Source organism: Chrysochloris asiatica, unplaced genomic scaffold (assembly GCF_000296735.1).
Source record: "Chrysochloris asiatica unplaced genomic scaffold, ChrAsi1.0 scaffold00241, whole genome shotgun sequence".
Lineage (NCBI taxonomy): Eukaryota > Metazoa > Chordata > Mammalia > Afrosoricida > Chrysochloridae > Chrysochloris > Chrysochloris asiatica.
In genome coordinates, this window is record NW_006408759.1 from 1,985,105 (window position 1) to 1,998,241 (window position 13,137).

General features: G+C 39.7%; 1 protein-coding gene and 1 pseudogene across 1 annotated transcript in view; one reads left to right on the forward strand and one right to left on the reverse strand.

Annotated features, from left to right (window-relative positions):
- The window catches only part of LOC102821632, a 76,478-nt pseudogene extending 69,434 nt beyond the window's left edge, over positions 1 to 7,044 (forward strand).
- Positions 7,045 to 7,750: 706 nt separating this feature from the next.
- LOC102822015 (chromosome unknown open reading frame, human C1orf110) overlaps positions 7,751 to 13,137 on the reverse strand; it is a 10,026-nt gene continuing 4,639 nt past the window's right edge. The window contains 4 exon segments of the mRNA XM_006873438.1: positions 7,751 to 7,789; positions 8,496 to 8,528; positions 8,530 to 9,106; positions 9,362 to 9,488. Coding sequence (XP_006873500.1) covers positions 7,751 to 7,789; positions 8,496 to 8,528; positions 8,530 to 9,106; positions 9,362 to 9,488 — 776 coding nt within the window.

Sequence of the window (13,137 nt, forward strand, 5' to 3'; positions counted from 1 at the left end):
TATGTATGTAGAGAGAGAGAGAGAGAGAGAGAGAAATTTATTATCTTGCAATTGTAGAGTTCCAGGTCCCCTACAGAAGAGAGAGAGGCTTTCTGAATGTTTATTATATTGGGAGCAGGCCACACCTCCAAGAAAGCATCCCTTCAGTTGATTGGCTGCTCATAGCTGCTCATCATAGAGCTAACCATGCCTGCATTAGGTTTCATCACCATGGGAATAAGCGCATCCCAACTGCTAAACCTCTGGAAGTCCTGGCTTAGTCAAACTGACACAAAACCCCAACCATTTCAGTGGGTTAGGACTGTGAGACATGTCCTCAAGTTCCCAGTGATTCCTAAAGCCACCTGTATTGATACCTCAGCAACTCTAACTTGTTGGCCTCTTTCCTTCTCTGAATTTCAGTTTTCTTCCCATATCTGCCAAATACCTTCTTTTCTAATCCAATTTGCACGAATCCCATTTTCCTTCACTTTAAAGATCCAAGTTATACTTATTTTTGCTTTTATTTCCAGATGAATGTTGATGAAGATACTGCTGAAATATTGTACCAAAACTCACTAACACTTGTGAAACGCATTACAGCCACCATACAGGTTTAATAGCTAAAGTTAAGGAAGAAACATGACCACCACCCACTAGCATGCTGAGAACACTGTTCTGTACCAGGCTGGTGTGGTTTTTTAGTGAAACACCACAAGAGACCATGGGACTCCTTCCTCTCTCAGTCATCTTTGAGAAGAATGTGTGTGTGTGAGTTTGTGTGTATGAGTGAGCATACCCCATATGAAAAATGAGGGAAAAGATCCTCTAGGAAAATAACATTCAAATGTAAACTTTTTTATACATATTCTGAAAATTATATCCTATTTTTTATTCACTACTAGGAAAACAATGATTGGAATCACTGATTATTTTGCTCATGCTAGCTTATTTGCTGGAGCTTAAGGGAGAACTATGAAGGAAATAGGAGTCCTGGTGTGGTTCTGTGGGCTAATGCGCTGGACTGCAAAGTTGTCTGAATCACAAGGTCGGTGGTTCAAGCTCACCAGCCACTCCTTAGAAACCCTATATAGACAGGGTCGCTATGGGTCAGAAACAACAGCACTTAACAACAACAACACGAAGTAAATAAGAGCCCTAGTGGCAATGTGGTTAGATCACTTGACTGTTAGCTAAAGGTCAATGGTTCAAACCCACCAGCCACTCCATAGGAGAAAGATATGGCATTCTGCTTCCTTAAAGATTTGTAAACTTGGATACCCTACCCCATAGGGTAGTTCTACTCAGTCCTATTGGGTTGGAATTGATTCAACGACATTGGGTTTGGTTTGGTTTATGAAGGCAGACATTGGTTTATGAAGGCAGACATTGGTTTATGAAGAACAACATTGGCAGCCTCAATATTTGTTCTTTGGTTCTGACTATGCCCTTTGTCTCATTTCTCCATTCAATATGGCATGTTGCATTGAGTGTTCCAAATTTTTCCTGCTGTGAATTACATGATTAAAAATCTTTACATGTGACTTGCCTGCATTTTTTTTTATCACACATTTTTAAAAGAACATTGTGTTAATAATTATTTTAATTTGAGAGAGTCCATGCTAGTATCAGATGTGATTGCAATTAGCCTATGCCAAGTGGATTTAGAGTCTTTGTTTATATGTATCTTTCTCCTTTGGTTGGGAAGTTTTCCGTATTGTTCAGTTTCATAATGCAACTTTCATGGAATGAAAATGTGAGCAGTTCAAAATAATTTAATTACACTAAATTTCATTTACAAATTCTAATTCATCCATGCCTATCATTAGGACTTGTAGTGGCAACAGGTTCATAATAGCAGTAACCACTACTGGAAAGATGGAGAAGTTAAGGCATAGTTCATATGATTCCTAACTTGGTGGGCTACCTTCATGCCATATTTTAGTTGTTTTTGTTAAGTGCTATCAAGTCAGGTCCTACTCATAGCAACCCAGTATAGAGTTTCCAAGGAGCTTGAACCACCGATCTTGCAGTCCAGTACCTTAACCTGTGGCACCACACCAGGACTCCTATTTGAATTCAGGACCACATAATAAAAACTGTATCCTTCTTAGGAAATGTCTCTTAGAATAGTGTCTTTATATAGATTGGAATGAGAAATCTCAACTTGGTGAGGTATAAACATGGAATACTTATATGTGTATTTGGCTCCAATAACTGCTACCAACTTTACTTAATACTACCTCAGTTTGATCCAATAACTCCCAGGCACTTATGCTTTCTTTATTTATGGTCCTTGTCTCGTTTGAAGTCCTCATTTTCCCACTCCAGCGGAGCTTTGGATTACATACTGTAGTTTGCCTTAGGTAAAAAAGCAAAAGACATAGCCTCCTATCGCTTATCTCTCTCTCTGTCTCCAATGTCCAAATGCCTGCCCCAATAGAGGGAAAGAGCCGGCATATGCAATAGTCCACACATCTCTGGTTTCCCTTTTTTCCCAGCAGTTCTTTTGTTACTCTTGTAGTTGTTGGTTACGTAGGGCTGTTGGCATCTGTTAAGACCAAATGTTTTTGCTGTGGGTGCAAAGCACAGCCCCAAGCATGGCTCCTTCCACCCTGCTTTCAGGACCCATTTTAGCCTCAGAAGGGCTGGCCCCTCTTGTGTGACTAATAGTAACGAACCCACACTAAGCTCTTACCATCCACACTGAGGATTGTGGAAACCCACACGATCACCTTCAATAACCTCCGTAACCTTGGTCCCCTAGATAAGAGTCTGAGTTATGACCTTTGATACCACTAAGTCCAGGTGAAACATGAATTTCTTGTCCACTTTTCCTCTTGAGTGAGAGATGGAGAGATCATCTCTCCCCAATACCTCTAGGAGTGAATGAATAAATGGAATAAAGATATCATGATCCTCAAATTTCAAGTATGAAGTTTTCCTTTTTACAATTGATTTCTGATTATTTGTTAATAATGCTCATTTAAGATCTCAAAATGTATTTCATAACTGAAAATGAAGGCATAGAGATGAAGGCATAGAGAATTGTGCATTGCATTTTCCTCTGGTAGTGTAGTGGTTACGAATCGGTCTGCGAACCTTAAGGTCAGCAGTTTGAAACTACCAGCTGCTCTGCGGGAGAAAGATAAGGCTTTCTACTCCCATAAAGATTTACACCCTCGGAAACCCTGTACAGGGTCTCTATGGGTTGGAACCGACTCGACGGCACTTAACAACAACAACAACCTTGAGTGAGAAGGATAGTGCAAGAAATCATTGTCTTGACCTTTGTTTGTCATTCATATTCTGCTATGGAGAAAGTAATTTTCCTTATTGTGAACCTCAATTTTCTCTTCTGTATAATGGGGACAATAACTCATTGATTTCTTACCTCCGGGCTTTGGTAAAGATTTAGTGCAATGGTATAAGGTAGCCTCTCAACTTTGACAGTCTAGATCTGAGAATTCTTTGTTTGGGGGGCCTTTCTTGTTTTTCAACATCTCTGACCTCTATCTACTATATTCCAGTAGAAATCTCTCTCACTCAGTTATGGCAACCAAAAATGTCCCAGATATTGCCAAACACCACTACTTGAGAAGAATTTGTATAGTGAATGACAGTGCAAACCATCCAAGAATTCAATGTGCTTTGTGAGGATTACAGATCTAAACTCTTTGTAAGAACTTAATGTTAGGCCAAGCAAGGCACCTAGTAGCAACTTCCCCTTTGTGCTCAGTTGTACTAAGCATGGAAAATCCATTGTATTGAAGAAGAAAACTGTATTAGAATAAATGATACCATTTATACATTAAACTAAAAATTCATCTGGCTTGAAGGTCTGTAAATGTATAATTTTTGTGGCAACACATGAAATTCTACTTGAATAGAATGTAATAAATTATGGGGTTTAGAAGTACAGACAGATCTGGGTCAGCCGGGTATTTGAAGATACAAGCAAGATATGAGGAGGAACGTGAAGAACCCTTGCTTCTTCTTCTTGTAATGTGATTACAAGGGGTTTTAGTCAAGTGGAGCAGAGGCCTTGACTGAGCCAGCTTTCCTGCTAACATAGTGAGAAGACCCACTTAGAAGTGGGATAGTCATCTAGAGAACTTGTTGTTGGTGAAGGATTGTGATCGATCTAGGAAGGATTTGAGGAGAAGACAAAAAGTAAGACTATGTGATAAAACATGTAGGTGGTTTATACACGCAGCTGATTAATCTATATTCCTGCTGGTCTAGTCAAGTGTAAATAAATTAAGGATTCATGAATCAGAGGCATGAATCCTCTGGCATGCCTCTCCTTTGTTGCTACTTAGAAGACATGGTTGACCGGAGCAGATTTCTTCTGCTCTTTTAACTATAAAGCATTGTCTTCCCATTGAAAACTAGAGACTGGACAAATACAACTGATTCTCACATGATTGATCCAAGTTTTTGTCTTCAAATATGTAATAAACTAAAAACAAGTTGCCACTGAGTCACTTCTTAGTCATGATGACCCCATGTGTGTCAGAGTGGAACCGTACTCCATAACATTTTCAATGGTTGATTTTTCTTGGAAGTAGACCACCAGGCCTTTCTTCTTAAGCAGCTAAGTGTGTTAAATGTATGCTCCACACTAGTGTGGTGTAATGAAAAAAAATTGCGGCTAACGAATACAAGCAGACCTGGGATCAAATTCTGATGTAGTCAATTTGATTTCTGTGTATTCCATTTGGAGAGGTCCATGTGTATAATTGTCTCTTATGCTGTCTAAAGAAGGTATCTGAAACGAACAAATCATTGGTTTTGCAGAATTCTATCATGCGATCTCCAGCATCATTTCTATCACCAAGGCCGTATTTTCCAACTACTGATCCTTCCTCTTTCTTTCCAACCTTTGGATTCCCATCACCAGTAATGATCAATACATCTTGATTGCGTGTTTGATCAGTTTCAGATTGTAGAAGTTGGTACAATTCTTCAGTTTCATCATCACTGGTTCTAGTGGTTGGTGCGTAAATTTGAATAATAGTGGTATTTACTGGGCTTCCCTGTAGGCGCATGAATATTATCCTATCACAGACAGCATTGTACCTCATGACTGATCTGGATATGTTCTTTCTGATGATGAATGCAACACCATTCCTTTCCAATTTGTCATTCCCAGTATAGTAAACCATGTGGTTGTCAGATTCAAATTGGCCAATACCAGTCCATTTCAGCTCACTAATGCCTAAGATATTGATGTTTATGGGTTCCATTTCATTTTTGACAACTTCCAATTTTCCCAGATTCACACTTCATACATTCCATGTTCTGATTTTCAATGGATGTTTACAGCTGTTTCTCTTTATTTTGAGTTGTGCCCCATCAGCAAATGAAGGTCCTGAGGGCTTTACACCCACGGGCTTTACTCCATTTGTGTCATCACTGTCAACTCTACTGAGGAGGCAGCTCTTCCCCAGTCACATTTTGAATGTCTTCCAACCTGAGGGGCTCATTTTCTGGCACTATATCTGAAAGTGTTTCTCTGCTATTCATAAGGTTTTCAGTGACTAAACATTCAGAAGTAGTTATCTCTCCTTCTTCTTAGTCTGTCTTGGTCTGGAAGAAATCTGAAACCTGTCCACTGTGGGTGACCCTGCTGGTATTTAAAATACTTGTGGCATAGCTTTCAGAATCACAGCAACTCACAAGTCACCACAGTATGACAAACTGACAGATGAGTGGTGGAGTCCCCAGCTAGATTATATAAAGTGTTGATGTCTGATGTTAAATAAACTCAAAGTTTTATTTTTCTGATTCCAACTTTGCTATTGGGTTGAAGATTTCAGTTTACCCACTAGTGGATGCCTCATCTCTATAAGACCTTGGACCTATAGGTGGAAGCAAGTTTTCATGATGGCATTAATAGTAATACTAATTAAATGATAAAAAGAAATGGTAGTTTTGTTCTGCATTTAATTAAGTGGACGTAAGTTTAAAATGCATTGAAAATAAGTTATTGCTTTCTGCTGCTTAAAACAACAACTTTGAAAAGAGGTTAGTTCTCCTCATTAAGGAGTACTGGGAACACGACAATGAAGCACTCGTCTGTGAACCAAAAAGTTGACAATTTGAACCCACTCAGAAGCTCCATGGGAGAAAGACCTGCCATTTGTTTCCTTAAAAATTATATCCAAGAAAATCCCATGGGGCACTTTTACTCTGTCACACAGGGCCACTATGAGTGGCAATCAATTCAGTGGCATCTTATAACAACATCTCATTATACCATGAGATTGCTCTTGCTATGTTCTGATGCAAACTTGACAGAGTGTTGGGAGCATATTAGAAACATTCGAAATACCTGGATGCCAGACGATACAGAATCAGATTCTTCATTATTCTTTTATTGCTAGTGATGGTGGTGTGCCGTGGCATCGTGCTGACTCATAGAGACCCTGCCTAGGGTTTCTGAGGTTGTAAATCTTTATGGGAGTAGAACACCTCATCTTTCATTTGCAGAATGGCTGGTAGTTTTGAACTGCTAAACTTGAGGTTAGCAGAGTCGTAACTAATACACTCTTTAGGATCTGAGAAATTTGATATGAGCTGCTTAAAAGTGGGAATAAGAAAACTTAAATGGAGAAACCAGGAAATGAAACAAGCAAACAAACAAAGAAGGATATTCAAAAAAAGAGCACAAAGCTGTGGCAGATGAGCATATTTTATTTACAGATCTTATTGTCGTTGTTGTTAAGTTCCATCGAATTGGTTCTGACTCATAGCGACCTTGTATACTGTTTTCAAGGAGTGGCTGGTATGTTTGAACTACTGACCTTGTGGTTCAACTGACCTTGTGGTCCAGTGTTTATCCCACAACGTCACACTTCATAGACCTTATTAGAGTTTGTACTTTTAACTGGGTTCCTATGCAGTCATACCTCACTGGATTGTGTTTCACTTATTTGTGCTTCACAGATACTGCTGTTTTTACAAATGGAAGGTTCCGGGCAACACTGCATTGAGAAAATCTGTAGTCGCCATTTTCCTAACAGCATGTGTGCCCTTTATGCCTCTGTAATATTTTGGTAATTGTCACAATATTTCAAATTTTTTCATAATGCTATTGTATACTTAAGGAGCCCTGGTAGCACTATAGAATAAGCATTGGATTGCTAACTGCAATAGCTGCTCCTCCAGAGAAAGATGAGACTTTCTGCTCCCATAAAGATTTACAGCCTCGGAAATCCTATCTAGGGTCTACACGAATCAGAATAGATTCAACAGCAGTGGATTGTTGTTGTTGTTGTTAAGTGCCTTCGAGTCCGATATGATGCATAGCGACCCTGTAGAGGGTTTCCAAGGAGCTTGAACCATCAATCTTGCAGTTCAAACCAGCTTTGCAGTCTAGTGCATTAACCCACAGCGCCACACCAGGACTCTGTGTGTAATTAAGGTTTTCAGTGATTAAATATTCAGAAGTAGTTTGTCTCTCCTTCTTCCTAGTCTGTCTTGGTCTGAAAGTTCATCTGAAACCTGTCCACCATGGGTGACCCTGCTGGTATTTAAAATACCCGTGACATAGCTTCCAGAATCACAGCAATTCACAAGCCACCACAATGACAGTGTAATGTAATTGTAACTTTTATATACACTGAGAAACAAACTATAAAAATTATGTGAGTTGCAGTTTTGCAATACTCGCTTTACTGCAGTCGTTGAGAACATAACTAGCAACATTTCTGAGATACACCTGTTACTTAAACCATCCTGTGTGAAACGAAAACATACAGATGAATTATCCCACTTTTCCAGCAGGTGGCACTATAAGAATTTCCTATAAGAAAAGGAGAACCATCAGCAGGACCTAAAATAATGCCCTTACAGGAAAAGTGCAGTTATCAGTATTGCTACATATTCAGGAAAAGTCCAGTTATCAAATAGCTACATATTCTTGATGGCATTAGCAATGCAGGTCCAAAATTTAAAATTATTACCACATAATTCACCAACTCCTTCCCATTTTCTTATGTTTTTCATTCAGTGTATTCATTTATTCCTGTATTCCTACAAGAGGAAAAAAAAAAACAACACACCCCAAAACTGGAAGTGTAAAAATAAAGTTCTGTCATATATCTCTGATTTCTGTTTTGTTGTTGTTGTTACTTTTTATTACTAGTACTGTTGTTGTTAAATGCCATCTAGTCAGTTCTGGTTCATAGCTACCCTGTATAGGGTTTCAGAGGAGTGGCTGGTGAATTTGAGCCACCAGCCTTGTAGTTCAAACTGACCTTGAGGTAGAGTGTTTATCCCACAGTGCCACACGAGGACTCACTACTAGTATGAGTGGAACACCCTTCCTTGGTGATTGTGATGAACGTTAGTACCAGGTTATATTAGATGGTTGAAGTCTTGACGTGGCACTGGACAGCAAAGTAATTTTGAACCACAAGGTCGGTGGTTCAAGCTCACCAGCTGCTCCTGGGAAACCCTGTACAGGGTAGCTATGGGTCAGAACTGACTCGATGGCACTTAACAACAACATTATATGGTTGGAAAGGAAGTGACTTAGATGGTCAGCCTGTTCTCATATTCCTTTCCTTCCTTGCATGGTGAGGATTTCACATGCCCAAATATCTCTCCAATGCTAAGCAACCTCTCAGACTCAGGGGGAACTCTGTGCCGGAGGTAATGGGCATTTCTGACCTTTTCAAATAACTCTAAGTAGGTTGACTTTGTGGCCTCCTCATTCATGTTTCCTGCAGAGGCAGCTTCCATGGGATTTGGGGGGATTTCTTTGTCAGTGTCCTGGTCTGAATGTAGGTTGGCATCTGTTGGTCTAGTTTCATCCATATGTGTCATTCCACTCTCATCAGCAGGGCTGTAGTCTGGGTCTTGGCTGAGGCTGCTGGTAGAGACTTCTTGATCTTGACTTAGAAATGAGATGTCTTTGTTGGAGTTTGCATCTTTAAGTGGCTTTATAGAGTCTTTCTCTTGGATTTGTGGCTTTTCTTTAGTGAAGTGAGCACTTCTATAATTTTGAGATAGCCACTGCTCTTTCTTCTTCATGGGGTCTTTGAGGCCAGAGTGAGATAGAGGAGGCATCTGAGTCTTGGTTTTATTGACTTCTTGGGGCATTTTGGTTGCCAGTGCTCTGGAAAAAGAAGATAGAGCTTTGAAAGGCAGTGAAGGGGCTCATATTTAGATCTTTCGAGTTATTAGACTATGATCCATTTTAATGTGATAACAAATGAGGTAATAAAATGGATTTGAATAGGGGGGAAGGTAAGAATGGATGGCAAGAATGTTTGGGATGTCTCTTTGTTCACAGAAAGAAGGATAATTTTAAAAAGCAAATTGAAATGAGAACTTTAAGTTATACCCATGAGCTTAGTAAATATTTTCTTACCTAAATTTATTAGGCTGTGGGGCTCTCTGTTTCTGCCTTCCCTGTGGTGAGAATATGTGAACATCTTTTGGTAGCTCCTGGATTCCACTTGCAAAGTAAGAAGATAACTTTTTCTGGATGATATCTGCTTTGAGTTAATGAAGAGGAGAGAAAAAAGAATACTGGGAACCGGCCTTTAAGACTCTTAATGAATGAAAACATGGCATTCACATTACACAGTAGGCTGAGTCTGGTATGATGGATGAAAACAGGAAAACATAAAGCAGTTCCGCAATGTATACCTAGAACATGTTAAAGATGATGTAGTCAACAATCAGATCTGAGACTGGGCAATAGGTAGGCTCATGGAGGTTTTGTTTGAATATTTTATTTGGAAAGTGTGGTATTTTCAAAATCAAGTAACTGGGTGTGAGTGGTCTCCAGAGATGGTGTCCTATTATCTCACTCTCCACAATTATGTGACCTAATAGGAGTCCTGGTGTGATGCTGTGGGTTAATGCTCCAAGCTGCAAAGCCATTTGAACTACAAGGTTGGTGGTTCAAGCTCACCAGCTGCTCCTTGGAAACCCTATACAGGGTCACTATGGGTTGGGACCAATTCTATGGCACACAACAACAACAACCTCACTGTGGCAAGGAGGTTATGATAGCATAGTGGTTATGATTCAGACTGCTAACTTCAAAGTCAACATTTCGAAACTACCAACTGTTCTATGGGAGAGAGATGAGGCTTTCTATAAAGATTTAAACCCTATACAGTGTCGCTATGAGCTGGAATTGACTCCATGGCACATAACCACCATCATCTCTCTGTGACATGAGTTTGTAACTGTTGGCAATAATGAAGTGGATTTCTCAGTCTTTCATTTGATCTTTTAGTATGTTGTAGTCAGGGGTGCGATATCCAGGCAGTCTTCTTTAAGATGTCTTATGACTTGGTTATTGGAGATTAAAAGTCTTATACTAGTTTTCTCTACTGAGTACCAGAAGAGGGAATATGACCAGACAATGGAACTAGAATTCACATTAAACTCCTGTTGTCTTTTTATCTGATCTCTCCTTTCAGAGTTAAGCAGGGTCCAGAGATAGGCTTTTATGGGATCCTCTTCCTTTGGTGTCTCCATGTAAGAAATTCTCCTGTTTCCTAAAACCCTGAGGGAGATAAGCTTCTTCTCTTAGCCAGACCACTATTCTGCATTTTAGACCTGTAGAGACAAAGGTTCAGGAATAAGCTTGTCTTTTCTCTGAAACTTGTTGATCCTTCTCCAGTGCTTTGTCTGCAAATCAATAAATATGTTTGAGTGCCTACTTTTGTCATGTAATATGCTCTTTCTCTTTTTTAATTGTGGTAAAAATATACACAACAGAACATTCGCGTCAACCATTTCTTCATGAGTGTTTCAAGGACATTGATTATATTTTCAGGTTGCCCAACCATTCTTGATATCCCTTTCCAAATCTTTTCAATTAACATAAATTCAATGCCCTCTAAGCAAAACCTCCCTCTCCCCACTCCCATCCTTGGTCACTACTAATAATCTTTGGTTTTTCTGTATTTTCTTCATTCATATTAGTGAGACGCAATATATTTTTTACTACACAGTCCTGTTGCAGCTCTTTAAATAAGCATTTGGCTCCTAATCTGAAGGTCATTGGTTCAACCCACCAATCTTTCCTTGGAAACCCTGTATAGGGTTGTTTTGAGTGGGAACTGACAATTGCTCTTAACAACAACAACATGTTTTTCTTTATACTTGACTTATAATTAGTCACCAAGCTCTGGCTCTGACAATTCTACTTCCTAAATATCTGAACATGATGATATCCTTGTCTCCTCTGCCAAGGCTAATGTCCTACTTCAGGCCTTCAAACTCTAGTCTGAATGCAGCTAAACTACATTATACTTTAAACATTGCTGTTAAGAGTGATCCTTTTAACATTGGAACATGTAATCTCCTCACTTTCAAACCAAACCATAAAGTCTTCTGCAAGACTTATGAGGCTCTTCATGACCAGAGACCTTGGCTGGTCAGCATTGCCTCTGATGCCACTTCTCCACCTTGTTGTCCTTGCCCCTCATACATACTCTCTACAGTGCTGAATGATTTGTAGCATGCCATGCTCATTCATGTGCCTCTTTGTTCCTTCTGCCAGGAGTGGCCTCTATCCTATGCCCTACTAACAGAAGACCCCTAGCAAAATGGATTGGCAACGTGGCAGCATCAATGGGCTCAAGCGTGGCAACAATAGTGAGGTTGTCCCAGGACTGGGCAGTGTTTCGTTCTGTTGTGCATAGGGTCTCTATGAGTCTGTACTGACTGGATGGCACCTAACAACAACAACTAACTGACTCCCCTACCATTCCTCCCCATACCCACCATGAGATTCACCTCACACATTGCCTCTTCTAAGGAGATTTTATTGAAGCTTGTTCCTATTGTTGTGTGCTGTGGGATTGATTCCAACTCATAGCGAACCTATAGAGCTGAGTAGAAACACCGCATAGTGTTTCCTAGTTTGTATTCTTTATAGGAGCATTGCTAGGGTTTCTCTCCCATGGAGCAGAGTAGCTGGTGGGTTAGAACTCCCAACATTTTGGATAGAAGCTGAGTGCTTAATTACTGTGCCACCAGGGCTCCTTGAACTTTCCTAGGCTACTGTGCTATTTTGAAAACAATTCCAATTAAGCATTTAACTTTTTTTTTTTTTTTACCATATTGTTTTTAAGCTTAGCTATCTTTCAGTGTAAATGTGACTATCTCTAGGACACAGACCTATATTTTCATATTTGTTTTCCAGTACCTACCTTAGTCACAGGAATAATGTTTTGTAAATTATGTCCCAGAATAATCTTCCTGGGTATGATCTCAGCTAAAAATATGGGTTCTTAGTCCTAATTCTAAACCTACTGATCCAAATTTCTATAATGAGGCCTGTTGTTGCTGTTAAGTGCTGTAGAGTCAGTTCTGACTCATAGCGAACCTGTATAGGGTTTCCAAGGAACATTTGGTGTGTTTGAACTGCTGACCTTGTGGTTCACAGTCCAGTGCTGATCCTATAGCACCACAAAACTACATGTGTTAAGTCCTAGTCTTTATCAGCACAGTGCTAGGAAATATTTTTCCATGAGTCAGATATATAGTTGTTTTTAAGTACCGTGGAGTTGGTTTTAACTCATAGTGACCCTGCACAGGGTTTCCAAGGCTGTAAATCTTAACGGGAGCAGAATGCCTCATCTTTCTCCCACAGAACTGCTGGTAGTTTCGAACTGCTGACCTTGAGGTTGGCAGCCCGACTCGTAACCACTACGCTACCAGAGCTCCATATATATCATAAAATTAGGAAAGGTATGTGACAGGATTGTGCTCTTTCACCATAGTTATTCAAACTGTATGCTGAGCAAATAATAATCTAAGACTGGGTTATATGAAGAGAAACATGGCGTCAGGATTGGAGGAAGACTCATTAACAACCTGCGCTATGCAGATGATACAACCTTGCTTGTTGAAAGTCAAGAAGACTTGAAACATTTACTTATGAAGATCAAAGAGCACAGCCTTCAGTAAAGAAAACAAAAATCTGAGACCAATAAATTACATTCTTATCAACAGAGAAAAGATTGAAGTTGTCAAGGATTCCATTCTTCTTGGATAAACTATCAACACTCATGGAAACAACAGTCAAGAAATCAAATGATGTATTGCATTAGGCAAATCTGCTGCACAAGACCTTTTTAAAGTGTTGAAGAGCAAAGATGTCAGCTTGAGGACTAAGGT